Genomic DNA, 16,745 nt, shown 5'->3' on the forward strand with positions numbered 1-16,745 from the left:
TTATAGCTCTTTAAAGATAGAAATAACAATGTTCTCGCATACGTAAAAGTGAGGTTATTAATAAAATCTTTCTTTGAAAATTTAACACGTCAGAGAGACAACTAAGTCAGATCTTCATTTCAATTTCTCGTCATGCAACAAAGTTAGACTTGTTGATTTCTCTTTCAAAATGTGTGCCTGGAATCCGGAAATTTGTTCTTGACATTGCCCTCACTCGGTACTAAGCGATATATACGAGATCCGCAAGCATTTGTATGCGGATTGCAATCGAGTCTCTAAATAGCTTGAGATTTAGGACGACTATGTCGATTGTTGAAATGAAAGCTATTTTCGTGTTCATTTTTAGCCGACTTCAAAAAGAAGGAGGTTATCAATTCGACTGTATTTTTTTTTTTTTTTATGTGTGTTACCGCGAAACTCGGTCCCTGGTGGTCCGATTTTGATAAAAATTATTTTAATCGAAAGGAAGTGCTTGCAGGTGGGTCCCATTTTTTTTTTTTTTTTAAATAACTAGAAGACTAGTCGATTTTGAATATAGCTTCAAAATTTGTTGCGGAAATTAGGGACATTTTTGCTTTCAGCGCTTACGTAGGCTAAACTATAGGACCTACATAAAAATGATGTATGGTGAATTGTAGCTCTTTAAATGTGCTAAATAAAAGTCCGCGATAGCATATATCTATCTTTTATAGTTTTCTCACAATAACCATTTTTTTCTTTAGAAACATTAATTAAATTCATGCCCTATTTCCGACGCTATTATTCAAGTTCAGTATTAACCCTTATGTAAATAAATATGTTCATTATCAAGAGAATTAAATGTAGATTATATTTGCAATTGAAACTATATCATTCTGTCTAATAGTTTAGGAGATATCGTAAGAATAAAATTACGCGGAAACGAAAAATGCTACATCGCGTTACAATGAATAGCACAAATTTGCTTTCTGGGCTTACGTAGGTCAAACTATATGACCTACATTAAAATGATGTATCGAGTAATTATAGATCCTTAAATTTGCTAAATAAAAGTCTCAGGTGGCATACATCTATCATCTATGGATGTCTCACAAAAACCATGTTATTATGAACAAACTTCGATTAAATTGCACACGAAAAAACAGCGTCGTAAGCTTACGGCGCTATTATATTATATTCGATATGAATCCTTATCCAAATAAATATGTTTGATGGCTAGAGTATTAAATGCAGATTACATTAGCCTTTAAACTATGTAATTCTGATCAATAGTTTGGAAGATATTAAATTATTAAAAACTACGCGCATTCGAAAAATGCTACTGCGGCGCGCGGCTGGACAAAATTAAAGGCACGCTACGATGTATTAGTTCGTTAATTTTCAATTTGTATACCGATTTTGATAATTATTTCATTGTTTAAAGGATAAGTGGTTATCTGGTGTATTCTAAATTAGTTTTTGAATTGAAGTACACACATGTTAAATAGGAAAGTCCTTTTCTTTATTTGTCTTATTTATGTCCTTATACGTATTAAGGAAATTTGTAATTAAACTTCAAATTCACTAAAAATTGAGAAATAAAACAAACATTTTAAGAAAAAAAAATAGCCGACTTCAAAACGAAAAAAACTATCTCAAACAAAATGCGCTCAAAAGTAATAATTAATAATTATACAATATAGACATGTTACAAGAAAGAAGAGAACTTTCTTTAGAGTTTAGAGGGTTTTTGAAAGAGAGAAGAAAGAAAGAAAGAAGTTTTCATGACATTATTTTGTTTCTTTTTAGTGTATTTTGTTTGAGATTGTTTTTTATGGTACTTTTGAATGCATTTTGTTTGAAATTGTTTTTTATGTTACTTTTGAGTGAATTTTGTTTGAAATTGTTTTTTTACGTTACTTTTGAGTGCATTTTGTTTGAAATTGTTTTTTTTTAAGTTACTTTTGAGCGCATTTTGTTTGAGATAGTTTTTTTCGTTTTGAAGTCGGCTATTTTTTTTTCTTAAAATGTTTGTTTTATATTGTTAAAAGTTAGGTAGATATTAGTCGTGTTATGGTTTTCTGGATGATAGAATGTTTTAATATTTTTCATACCATGCTTTCTCTAATTACTGCACACCCATTTTATTAAATAAATATTATTAAGTCAACTTAAAACAATCATAACTGTATTCCATTATTTTATATATAAAATTCTCGTGTCACAAAGTTAGTACATCTGTACCTTATGATCGTACTTTATACTTGAACTTGCAGCACAGAGTGACCGTGGCCTAATCTGCGTGCGCAGATTGCATATGATCGGCGCTTTCTTCCTCAGTATCAAGGCTTTGCTCTCACTCGCTACTGCTGGGGCGAGCTGTCTCGCGGCCCCCTTTCAACTTTCCAATAACGCCTCACATTCGATGCTCTGCCAATATGTCTTAGAGTTTAGAAACAATATATGCAAGTTTTAAAACCAGCTCTTAGATTCGCGTAATTTTTTAGAAGTGCGTTCTTTCGTTGAACCTAAACTTTATTTTACTTGAAGACGATAAATATAGGTACGAGAAATAATACAACTATTCAAGATATGTTCTGCTACCGATCAACATTCTTATCAATAACAAGAGTTACAAAGAAAGAAAGAAATTCATTTATTCAAAAGAAAAGGCGTTCATTCGACATGTGCTGCGGCAAGTACCGCAGCGCCGATTTTCAATGAACCCTAAAATATGAGAACAGTTAACAACATAAAAGGAAAACTATAAATAAATATTTAGGACTAGCACTAGGATCTAAATATTTAAAATAGATAAGGAAAACGAAAAGAAAGTGAGAACATCCAAAAAAAATTAAATTCCATGAGGATGAAAGACATCAATAATCTTATACGTGGTTTTAAAGAAGAGAGACGAGGGTTATAAAGACTGAGAGCTGAACTACGATGTAGTAGAACGGAATTGGACGTCAGTACTAAACGCTACGGTCAAATATGAATCAAAGTTACTGTGAACTTACGCAAGCCACATGGCCAATGATCGAATCGCGGCGGACCGTTAGCCGGGTTACGTAGGAACGGTCCGGTCTCACTCCATATGGCAAATTACGTACTGTTACACTCGCCTGTACAGTTTGCTCATGTTATGGTAACCAATGTTGTCGAAGACGTCTAACGGTGTGTTTACCAGACTTTTAAGTTAAATACATCTGAGTTATTTTCCTAGAAGAGGTTAGATATCATTGTGGCCAGCACTTTGGTCTTTTACAACTATTGTGTACCTGTGTATTATGGATTTAGACTAACAATACATTTTTCGAAATTAATCATTTAACTAGAACTGAAGTGTTACGATTTGATTGTTCTATGTCTTAGTATGCAATGTATGTATGGATTCTATTTTAGTGTTTTATAATTGGGCAGCGTGAGAATTGCTGTCAGAAAAATCTCAGAAACCGAGTTAAGACTTGAAGAAAATTAAATCCAACGCTAGAATCCTTTCATAACTAACGGATTATCATTTAACAGAGTCTTCTAAAACTAGGCTACTGGCTGGCTCACGGTGGCATCTTAACTAAATTCCGAGGTAATGCGGCTCAGTAATAACTTCACGATTACCGTAACATAACGGTTTATATTAACCTTTTCATATTTCGTTGAGTGAGGAATGAATACGTTAAAATTTAGGAACGAATCCAACGTTTTTTGCTCCCATAAATTATCATTGAAATTAAAAAAACTTATGAAATAGCAAACCTAAAAGACTATTTTTTATGATGAAAATAAGTAAGGTAAATAATCAGCTAGAAACCAAAAATAACAAACAAAATATAAAATACGTCCAAGGTAATTTTAAATGATTTAGCCACTATTCTAAAAGGCGATAATGTCCTCAGGTCGCACCGTAACGAATCTATCGAAAGAGCACAACGAATCATCCTCGGCAGTGGCCAGACTCGGCCAGCTCTCGCAACGTTTATGCAACTCTCCCACGAGTTCGGTGTAACAGTGTCGCGTTTTGTCTCTTTGAATTAACCTATCCGTTCTGTTTTACGCTCGAATGCCGGATATAGATAAAGTATCGTATAGATAAGTACTATTTATTACCGCTACAGTGTGCCAGTAACCATACGTTTTCGTTGTCGAAACTTCCTAATTGTATATTTTAATTATTGCCACTTACTTCAGCTTTATATATTTCAGTTTTAGAGAATATGTTTCTCTTGCTTGATTGTAAACTGAAATTTATTTTAAATTACATACGCCAACATTATAGTTCATCGGTTCACATTTGGGACCTATAAATGCCTGCTTGCCGAATTAATTTAGTATCTCTGTCTACTCTAATTTTGTTAAAAGACGCTAAACCAAATACGCATAGTAAGCAATCAGTATTAAACATATTTAACACATGTGTTCAGTACAACATAGATAGTGTGATACTGCCTCTAATATGTGTGTGAATAAAGATGCTGTATTAATCTCTGTAATCTTTCCCACGGGGTTACAAATGGTCAAGGTAATTGTGTCATCAGGTTGTCCGCGCTTCTGTTACCTTTATTGAACTCATTTTATTCACTACTATTATTTATTACACATTAATATTTACTTTAATAGCAGATACTTTTTGCCATATTATTGTGAAAATATTTAGCAATTCGGCATATTTTTTAGTTAAAAATTGAAATCTATACAATATTTTTAGGGTAAGCTGTGTTTAAAGTTTGCTTAGTTGACAAAAACTTAATGGGCTTTGCGTAAATTATATTATTGACTAGCTGTCGCCCGCGACTCCGTCCGCGCGCAGGAAAAAAAAAACTTAATAGCGGTATGAATTTTTTCTCACCTTTTAAACCTTCCCTAGACCTCCACGAACATTTCAAGACTAAGATAAGATAAATCCGTTCAGCCGTTCTCGAGTTTTAGTGAGACTAACGAACAGCAATTCATTTTTATATATATAAGAATAGATAGATAGATAGATTATACGTAATAATATTAGAAATACAATTTTATTACGGAAGTATAACAAGTAATTAATTAACAAAGGAAGGATACAAAGTTTATCGTAATCTGATATAACGTAATAGATAATTTATATTGAATAACAACATCCATTTGCACGTTCACTGAAACGTTACGATTACGAACCAACCGTAGCGCAGAAATGAAACAATTCTAAATTAAATGTGTTTTAAATAAATTTGCTATTTCCACATTAGCTGTGTTTAATAATTGTTCTGTTATACGCGTTAATAAAGTATTTAGCAAAATGTTTTTTTAAATTAAAAACAGCTAGAAACAATAATATTGCAGAATTATCGGATCAACAGTTTTTGTTTGTAAATTATTACAAAAAAAATCATTTTATACATTATTTAGTAGTGTCATTCATATTGAGAAATATTTTCTAAATACCTACACTGTACAATCTATGAGTGAAACTTATGCCTATAAAGGAAAAAGGTGGGCTGAAATTGCCTTGCCCACATCAGTTATTCTTCGCATACGCATATATTTAGTATGTCACGGGCATGAGTAATACTTATTACCATCATTTATTATTGGTTAGTTTTATTAACTCTATTATCAGTCTTGATATAAATAAATTTATACATACATACAATAATATTACAAAACGCGATGTACATTGTTGCTAAACATTAGCGCTCTTGACCCACTTTTATGTTATATATTGTTCAAATATTATGTTTAATTACGCAGACGAACATGTGTTTTATGTAGGTTTATGTATATGATTTAATGTACAAAATAACATTAGTAATTTTGGGATACTTAATTAGTTATAATTGATTCGTGTTAATAGATGTTAGATAAAATATTTTTATATTTATTTAATCGACGTAGAAGGGAAGGCACAAGGAGAGATTATTTCACCTTTCTATACATTCCCTCTTTTATACGTCCACTTCCCATCATTTCCTAATATGAAAAGTGTGGGAAAGAGGACTAAAATTACGGCTCTGGTACATACACTCATCAGACGTAACGTAGAATTACTTCCACTTGACGTCTTCTGTGTGGTTGTGGTATTGCACCAGACGAGCCGGCCCATTCGTGCAACATATATTATTTCGAGGGTCTACTACTATTAATCTGAAGCAAAGGAAATAACTTTATTATTCTCATTATCCCACTGTAGTATTCCATTTTCAAATGGCTTTGCAGTGTACTTCTTACAAAATACTCAAGTTTTAAAATAGTCTAGACAAATTACTTTACCTATAATTAGTAGGAAATTATTATAAAATTATCGTCGTACTTATTGCAAGAAGACTTGAAAATGTATTAATTCATATTCGTAGTATAGTCACATTACGTGTCCATTAAGCAGTCTCCTGTCATTCAATACTTGCCAGCTAAGAAATTACTGCTTATTTCCCTTACCCTATTACCACAAACCAATTAGATGATAGTTACTTGAATCTAAGTTCTCTGTAAACTAGATAAGGTACATTTTTCAATACATAAGTGTGAGAATTTTCACCTATTTAGCTTGTCATACGCATAATGCTGTCGTTATTATGACAGTGATGTACTGAACTAAAGAAATAGGTACGCATTTGAAGCGCGTATGTCGCTTTCAGATATTCACTTACTAGTCAATTTCTTTTGAAAATTTTTCCACAACAACTGAGTTTTATTGGATTTGTTAGTTATGCTTTCGCTTAGTAACTTAGTCGGCTTTTCGTGCGTTTCATTTCGGATTTGTTTCCTTGTTATATTTGTCTTATTAGTTTAGGTAACTTCACGAATGTCACAAACGCTTCAAACATTAGCTTTCACAAAACAAAAACGAGTAAAACAAGTAATTCGTTATGGTTTCACCGTCTCTGTCAACAGACAGATAACTCGCATAGACCAATACCATAATAATATGTTAGTGTTCTATTTTTTTAACAAAATAGAAATATTTCTATTGTCTATTGTCTATATGGTTTAAAACACTGGCAAATTTAATAGTTTTTTTGGTTTAATTTACTTTAAAAGTCTTATTTACACATTATATATCCAAAAACGCACTTTTTCTGTTTTTTTTTTCAATGAATAATTCAGATGTGGTAGAATGACGGTACTGACTAAGATAGTAAAAAAATTCAAAATACGTTCTCTTTTACAAATAGATATAAATTTTCATTTATGTTCTTAGAATACATATTTTATGTCTAAACATCTGTTAAACATTTGAGTTACGTATAAGTGAAAGTTAGAAGAAAATATATTTTAAACAGCAAGAAATTATTGACAAAACAAACAATTTTATGCATAACAATACATTTTAGTAGGTTAGTACAAATCAAATATTAATTTATTTAGTAGTACACAAATCATCGCGCATTATTGCCTAAAAGCAAGAACAAGTCTTAACAATTACACAATGTATATTTCTAAAGTATATTATATACTCTGTTCGTAAGAAACGGAGTTCTTTGTTTTGTTGTATATTTTATGTTCTTTGTCATTTCAGTTAAATAAATAAAAGTGAGAGCCTATATGTAACATCGAAACAGTAACTACATTGCGTGTTCGCTTCCTACAGTTCGTTATATATTTCCGGATAGTTAATTAACCGATTGAAGAAATACATAACTAGCATATTAATTAAACGAATATTATAAAAGTATAACTATACCATTTAAAGAACAATATTGTTTTTGTTTTAAAGCAGACTTAACTTAATTATTAAAAACATGAATTACTAGAATAAATTCAACCCTAGCAGTCGCATTTGAAAATGGCCACCGAGGGGATTTTAGTGAATAGAAATCTCACATTACCCTGCCTTTTCGGGGAAAATGCAGGGTATATTTTAGAAGGTTTATCCCCAGGTATAAAAAAAAGAATAAATTCAGAGCTGAGACATCTCTCAAATTTAATTTATAAGAGCCCCCCGATACGGTTCTTTTCAATTTTTTTCTACATAAAGTTGTCATCGGAAATTCTCGTCAAATTGCCATGTTCATATCGTATAAATTAACTGCATTATTAAAAGAAAAACTTCTCTAATTACACAACGTAGACCTGATTCATATGATTACAGACCACTTTCGCTTCCATTTAATTTTGTACACGACATTATTGACTAAACATTTGTACATTGTAATTAGCATATTACAATGAGCAATCTTCACGCTAGTTGATACCTTGATGTGCAAGCTAAAATAGGCCGTAATTCCATCGTGTTAGAGGCGACCTTGATGATTATAATTCTACTCATATAATATTCATGTTGGATGTAATATGTCGATCAGCAGTGCGAAATGTTTGCCCAACATTTGTATTAACATAGATTTAAGTTAGTGCACTTTTTTGAATAGATAAACTTCGACCATAACTTAAATTTGAGAACATACGAGACAGGAAACACACATTACACCTTATAAGTACATTTTATTGCATATGTTTTTCAAGTACAGTTTTCAGCATAGATTTTTTATAACATAAGATGGCAAACAAGCAATCGGCCACCAGAATTCGCCGAAATAGCGATCCGCACTTGTAGATGCGTTGCCTATCTTTAATCGATGGAGAGAGAGACGTACATTTATTATTTCGTATGACATATGACGTTCCTCTGTTACCTAAATTTGGCTTTGAATTTAAGTGAAATATAGACGTTAGATTTGTTTTTTCAGATATACAGAATAGAAATAATGTGGTTTAAGGATTTTTTATATAGGTTTAGTTCCATAGTAAACGTTAATAAAAACTATTCACTCTAACAATAAAACCCTTTGTTGTATTCATCAGAGTTTCTTTTTTATATACTGTTTTTGTATCTATAAACGTTATTTCTGTTTCGGGACATAATCTTAACGTTGGGTTTGTACCATTTTAATTGAAACTTGTAAAATCGATTCAATAATCGATGTAGTAATACTAAATCGATATTATTTCATAAGTTTTAAATGTCACAGGAATCAGTAACATTTAATCGCATACTAATAAATTAACATTTAATTGTTTTTAATTGCACGTTAGATTGACTTGGGTAAATCCTTTTATTTAAGCTTAACTTCTAATAAAAAATTTCACTTGACAACATATGCCGGAAATTGAGCCCCTATCAGAGCTTAATTGTTTTAGTTCTGAAAAGAAATGGATAAAAAGTCAATTTTACCAAGAAATTTTACGGAGACATAATAAACAGAAACCTAACTAAGTACAAGATAAGAAAAATACAATTCAAGAAAGAAAAGAAAGTCCACATAAAGCAATCTTATAACAATAACATCGTTGACATATTTCAACAGCAACAAAAAAAAAACACTTTCATTCAGTTACTGAGATACAGTTAGTATAAAAACTGTCCTAAAGATTCCGTAAAGGTCAGTGCGCACCTGTTTGTCAGAGTACAGGCTTGTTCACCGCTCAAGTCACATTCCAAACATGTGACTATGTATGCAGCTCTGACTAATGCAAGGAAAGCTGCGTTTTTTAAAATCTATCTACCAGGTGTCTACTTCTTATTTAACTTTGTTATTGTAAATTGTAGTTTTCTATTGTTAAAAAAGATAAACGAAAAAGTAAAATAATTCATGCACATATATAATATACTATAAAGCGCATTAAAACTGAATTTTCAAACGGTAAAAGAAGATAAAAATGTTACTAAAATAGTCATCAGAAAGCTAAACAGGATCCAGCGTTGCATCGGTATGTGCATGTTTACTACTCATCCGCCATTTTGTCGCTAACAAACTGGTTCTCTGGACAAAAGAAATCGCAAACAGGATCCATAAAGATGCATCGTATAACATGGCTTTTACATATTTATACAAGACGAAAGTGAAATTTAAAACGAAAAAAAACGCGCAAATATAATTATCAGATTTAAAAGTTCATTCAAATTGGAAAGTAAATTGTAAATCAATAATATGGTAATTTATGAAAACAAAAAGTACGAAGATAATGTATTCAAATTGATTAAGTAATTTCTAATTTAGTGTAAAATTTCTCTATTTCTTTAATTGTTAATGGAGGGAAAGATTTATTTTAAACTAGCGATTTAGGTATAATAATTTGATATTTCATAAACTCAAAGCCGTATTTATGACTTAAAGGACCGTAGTTAAACCATAGACACCGCTAGTTTTCTTAAAATAGTTTTTGAAATGACATACTGCATTACATTACAGATAATATAGGTATGTACCTACCTAGTGAGTATGTTATTATCGGGTTCTATACACTATCATCATTTTCGCATTTCCTATTGTTGTTCACATTATGCGTGGTTACGAAAACACGTATCTTCTTGTAATATAATTTTCGCAAGTGCTGGTTGTTTGTATCATAATGTCTACGTAAATATAGCCTTTTGATATGTTGTAGAAAATTACATCTTTATATCGACCTCAGGTCGAGATTATGGGAAATATAAACTTGTGTACAAAACCACAGAAATGATTGTAGAGGCACGGGTACCATGCGTTTATTCTTCTCTTTAGCCGACTTCAAAAAGAAGGAGATTATCAATTCGACTGTTTTTTTTTTATGTGTGTTACCGCGAAGCTCCGCCCCTGGTGCTCCGATGTTGATAAAAAATATTTTAATCGAAAGGTAGTGCTTGCAGATGGGTCCCATTTATTATTATTTTTCTTAATTAATAAAATCTTTATGGTAAAACAACAACCAAATTTCGGTCACCTAGGACCAAAACAATCAAAATTTAGTGACATTAAACACATCTCGTTAACATTCCCTTTTCTGCAATGAATATCTGAGTTTTCTCAAAATGAAATTCCATCCTCGTCGCCGGTTATCCTGTGGAGGAGATCAATGACCTTGCGACGCCAGCGAGCCGTTCCCGGACTAAAATAGCCCAGACGCTGCCTGCCTAGTGCCTGCGAAGGGACTTCTTTCACGCTAGATTATTTAATACTAATGTAGCTTTTCCCTCATCTATCGATTCTTAATGTAAAAAGAAAAAAAAGCCGTAAAACATACCAAGAGATATATGTACCTTCCTGTAGGATTATGTTTTTTATTTGAAACTTGTACTAAGAAACTTGGTAAATATGAAGCGATGTTAAGTGAGTATATATGTTTAAAATATAAGTCTCGTTTTTCATGTTCACCAAGTATGCAGACATCATGTCGTATTGACTCGCTAAATGGTCGTGCATCTTAGATGTTTGAAATTAATAAACATTTGACGAGTATAAAGGCCAAAGAAGGCGAGCGTTGTAAACGTCTTTGCATTTATGTAATAATATTAAAGTGAAATATTTATCTTAAATTAGTTATTTAGTTTATCATAATTTCAGTCACAAGATTTTTAAAAGTAACTTGAAGAAGCGTGTACTAAATTTTACACTAATTGTACTTACAACATTTTAACTTAGTTTCAAACAATAATTGCATGCGTGGATTTTTAAATAGCAATTAAAGACAATGAGGAATGGTTTTAAAAGAAATGAATAATAAAAGTTGTATGTTTAATAGTTCACCATATTTACGTAGTGCGATATGATCGAGACTTGTCAGTCGGAGGAGCACAAAGTGATGTGGAGTCGCGCGTGTAATAATAACTAGCAATTAGCATACAAAGGAGTCGCCCACGAACAAAACATTATCGATTTACTGATAATTGTCGTGTAGTTCCGTACAGATTGTGGGCTTGAAAAACTGCCAGGGTCAATAAAAAAAACTGTTGTTTGTCGCAACAACTTAACGAAGGGCTTTATATCTCATTTTATTAGATGACACTTATGTATTACTAGCTGTCGCCCGCGACTCCGTCCGCGCGCAGTTAAAAAAAAAAATGAAAAATAGATGATGGCCGATTCTCAGACCTACTGAATATGCTCACAAAATTTCATGAGAATCGGTCAAGCCGTTTCGGAGGAGTACGGGAACGAAAACTGTGACACGAGAATTTTATATATTAGATTTTTGGTTTGTAATCGCATATTAATTATTTAATTTTATCTTTTGTAAGTTTAATTTATTGATTGTTCCATTTCACGCATACATAAAATTGTTTATTTACCACCTTCAATACAAAGATTAAAAACAGGTTTAACTTGTTATTGTCAATAAAAAATTATATCATGCAATTTTAATAACCGGTACTAATTACATATGTTATTTAGCGCAATGTATTGAGGTGAGGGTCTGTAACTGTGTTATAGTGGATAGAATACATGTCACCGTACAATTGTGTTGATAAACTTTCTAGGCGAATTAAATATTGACAGAGAATTGTAGTATTAAACATTAACATTTATTATTTTATAAATAATGAAAAATTTTGTATTTTTAATTTTGTTTTGTTAGCATAATAGAATGCTATATGGGTTTGCTATTATGGTTGATGATCTTAACAATAAACATTTTAGCGTTAAGTTATATAAGCCAGTTATATAACGTTATTTATTTACTATAGTTATTACTCTAATATTACGAAAGATGTTTAAGAAAGTTTAAATACTACTATTGCCAGCATAATATTCTATTTAAAATTATACTATATAAATTTTTAAATATTTTACCGTTAAATCGGACGAATAACAAATACATCTTTTTTTTTCAACAGAACTATTGATTAGTTCAAATCAATAACAATATAAGCTACGTATAAATATGATAATTGTTAATAAGATAATTAGGTCCAGGCAACAGTGGTTCAAGATAGGTTCAGCAATAGACATAAGTTCGTTTAAAAAGGAAGACGAAGCTAAGAACTTACGCTAATAAGGTAAATAACTATTTTGAGGTTATGATCCTAGTTCACCCTATTAAAGGTTACCGTGGCATTAAGGAGTAAGTCAAGGTTAATTTTTTTTCCTGTCATAGCTAATTTTTCTGACATCATAGCTTAAAAATTTTATATCTATAAAATTGCATGATTGTGCAGTATCCTAATTATATAGATATGTTCTTTGTTAATCTAGATTACTTCGCTTGGGATATGAATCATTATTTAATAGTATTAGTCATTGCTAAATAATGTTGTCTTATTAATTGTATTGGATCGTAAAGGAAATAGTGTTTCCTGCAAAACTGTTTATGATTTATTGAAATTATTAAATTCTCTTCGTTAATAATTTTCACCCTGTAGTATTAATTTATAAATTATTTATAATACAGAAGAAGATACAATATAGATACAAAACGACATATCGGATATTGTGATCAAAGCTGTAAATTCCTTCTTATAAACTGCAATATTGGTTATAATGACTATCGGTTACTACTCGTTTAACGTAAAATTGTTTGTCCCTTTGATGTTTACATAACTTGTTTTGACTATAAATATATTTAAAAATACGACATGTACTGTAAAATTACTTTAGTGCAACGAATTGATACGACTATACGACTCAGCAAGTGCACATATTTTTACTAACAAGTACGGCTATTATTTACCATTTGTGTTTTTGACACCGACGCGTCGGCGCGGCGGTATCCGGTGACGTAGACCAAGCAACTTTGATAGGGTTGACTGTTGCGGGAAAACTATTAAAGTAGTTCTAACAAGTTGAAAAAAAATTGTGTTTTATTACATTTTTATTCAACTTGTATATATAATTACTTTTCTTTGTGTTCCCTTAACTTGTGTTTTTTATTTCGTATTTATTACTAAAATAAATTATACTATAATGTTCGAAAGAAAATCGATTCTTAGCAACATCGCACTTTTAAACACAAACTTAATAATTTACAGTTAGCGAATTCGATTAATAAAAATCTAAATATTATTTTTGTGAGTCAAAAAAGAATTGCAAAACGGAAAGTATGAGTGTCAGCCCTATTGGCTTATTCGTCATCGGATCCGCCAGACATTTTTTCACATAGGATATCCACAATGTCACTGAATGAAATGCTGACATGTCGACATAAACAATTTATTGTACTTCCTTATCGTGCGTTAAAACTGCCGAATTGTATAGGTATGGTAATTGTATAGGTAACCAAAACATATGAAATCCCTCTTTATTCAAAGGTAACGATAATTTGTTTTTCTGCAGATATAAATAATTATAATAAAATTATGGTTTTTTGTGACAAAATATTTTATTATAAAATAACTTCCAACTAATTTATGACAATTATAATATCTTACCAATTTAAATTTAGAACCGCTGGGTTAACACTTTCAATGCTACTATGATTTAGTGTTAAACTCGTGTTCGAGATGATGACACTGAAAGTATTAACATGATAAAGTTTTGTTTGGATTAGAGATTATAACGACTTCCGCTTTATATTGTTTCAGATATGACCTGCGATAGGAGTTTTGCATAACAATGAAATAAATGGAAGCAAACAGAGCACTGCGAACTTGTTTTGGGATGACGCAGGTTTGTACCATGTATTGTGTACGACGCATTACAAAATAACACTATTTTAAAGATGGTGATTTGATTTGTTTAGCCTTCAATCTCACAATTATCAGAATTCTTCCCTGATGAACTTACTATGATCCCACTGATGTTTTCGATGTCGAAAGAAATGATTACGATATAATCTATAGTATGTTTTGATTTTACTTCCTTTAAGCTCTTATACACAAGGCAACGTAAACCTCCGAAGCTCAGTCAGTTTAGTCAAGAGTTAGTTATAATGTTATCGTTATGCCTGTACTGGCTTAATAAACGACTCGCGTCGAAGATTCAACACTGTGAGCATGAACAACGCGATTATCGTGACGCAACTATTCGATATTATTTTCCACGATTTATGTAGTCACGTGTACAAAGGGCCTTACTCGACATTATCGAGGATACCTTTTCAAGTTGTAATACTAGATCTGCAAGTTTAATGTTGTATTTTTCCGCCAGGTGGTGTGGCGTTGTTAGCGGAATATGATGTCACAGCCGGGTCCAGGGCTGGGCGAGCGGCGGTACTCGGTGCCTGCCGCGCCGCTCGCGCACGACCCTCGCACCATGCATTCCGAGGATTTGCACGCCTGGTCTATTTATAGGTATGAAATTGACGTACACCTCATTAATTTATTAATAAATATTGATAGATACCATTCTCCCAAACCTTTTTTTTACAATCCAAGTTTAACTTCTCTGATTGTTGCGAAAGCATATTGCTACGGGTGATTTCATACGATGAGATGAGCTATCCACGATTACTCTCTTCATCATAATCAGTCTGGGTTCGTTCACTGCTGAACGTAGGCCTCCCTAATCGATTGCCACAATGCCTGGTCCGGTGCCGCCCGGATCCATTGCACTACCACAACCTTGACCAGGTCATCTGTCCATTTACTCTCTTTCTGGTTTCAATTTTGTTTTGTTTGCAATGTGTAGACTGATTTAGTGACTTCATTTCACATTTATTATAGAAGAATTTTTTAATGTCTTCCTTCAGATCTAGTTGCCAACCAAATCCAAAGAAGTTTAAATAGTAATGTAATGTTATTACGCTTTAAACGTTAGTAGTCCTCCTTAGTTAGTTAGTAGTCCCCTTTAAGCAATTCTATTTCCTTCATATACTTATATTACAAGTAAATAGATATTTCGTTACATCGATTCCCATAACATGATGTCAGGATGTAACATTTTAATGTAACCCTTTCGTAATGTATAGATTAACTGCTAAATTCTACCGGCAAATAGCGGTTCTCGTAATGGCAACTCATTTTGCGGTTTCCGTTATAGTTTTCGCAATAATTATTCTATGTAGACATTTTTAGTGCAAAATATTGAATTACAAATCCTCGTCTTACGCCACGTAGTATCGTTCGGTTTCAAAATAAACAAATTTTTGTTGTTTAAATTGTTCATTCCGAAAAAATCGGGGATGATGATTAAGTACTTTGATGACGTTTCACTAAAAATACACGTGATTTTAGATATGAGGGAGGAGTGGTAGCCTTAAACCTCACCTTATGTCACCAAGAATGGGTGGGAATCTAAAAGTTGTTAAAAAACATCAGGTGAATAGTGTACGACCCCTTAAGAGGAATACTTACACCGAGAAACTTTTGTGATTCCTTGCCATCTTTAAAACATTAATCTTTTGAAACGTATGAACATTCTATCATACTATTGTTATTACGCTATAAATAAAGTTCACTTTCCCACTACAAAAGGTGTGTATTACAGACAAAACCTGAACTCGGATTTCACGGATAGCGCATTGGGCAGTACGGACAAAAGCCCGCTGCCCTACGGAAACTTTCAGCTACGGGACACTACTGTTCAATCTATACTCTCACACCCCAGATATGGACCCAAGTAAGTTAATTCAGAAAGCTGCAACAACATTGTCAGTCGTAAGTTGTATTTTATGTAGCAAATTAAGTTAACTTTTCTTGTATGTGCAGAATTGTTCTAATAATATTGAACATCGTAAACGTTTATAAAATGAAGTTTCATTTATATATTTAATCAATTCAATATATTTAAATCATCTCAGGAATTACTTTTTATATCGTTGATAGATGTCTCTTTAATTATTGTAGTAAAATGTATTCGAATATATTAAAACTTTGCGGACGTAAAACTTTGTTCCAGCAAATTTGTATGTAGAAAGTGAATTGCTTTTTATCTTATTGGTAACACTTATAGAATACTATAAAATTAACATTTCAAATTTAATAAAGTTTCTTTTTAATAATTTAATCACATTATCTTGTTTAGTCTCTTTTTGTCCAGGAGTTTGCTAGAAGTTAGTTGTGCTGATTAATAAGTGAATAAATATTTTTAGTTTTAGTAAATGTTAAGTTGGTAATTATAGTATGTTAAAAGCATAATAGAGGTGTGAATTATATTTTAAATTCTTTGTTCAAGTGGAAGTGTCTT

At 31.8% G+C, this 16,745-nt stretch overlaps 1 protein-coding gene across 1 annotated transcript in view; it reads left to right on the forward strand.

The window, feature by feature from the left end:
• The window catches only part of LOC106721361 (ATP-binding cassette sub-family G member 8), a 40,499-nt gene that overhangs the window by 13,992 nt on the left and 9,762 nt on the right, over window positions 1-16,745 (forward strand). Inside the window, exons 2-4 of the mRNA XM_045678298.1 lie at window positions 14,204-14,288; window positions 14,769-14,911; window positions 16,047-16,178. Of these exons, the coding sequence (XP_045534254.1) occupies window positions 14,793-14,911; window positions 16,047-16,178 (251 nt within the window). The 5' untranslated portion in view covers window positions 14,204-14,288; window positions 14,769-14,792. The remainder of the gene's footprint in view (window positions 1-14,203; window positions 14,289-14,768; window positions 14,912-16,046; window positions 16,179-16,745) is intronic.

The sequence above is a fragment of the Papilio machaon genome, chromosome 6 (genome assembly GCF_912999745.1).
Source record: "Papilio machaon chromosome 6, ilPapMach1.1, whole genome shotgun sequence".
Classification (NCBI taxonomy): domain Eukaryota; kingdom Metazoa; phylum Arthropoda; class Insecta; order Lepidoptera; family Papilionidae; genus Papilio; species Papilio machaon.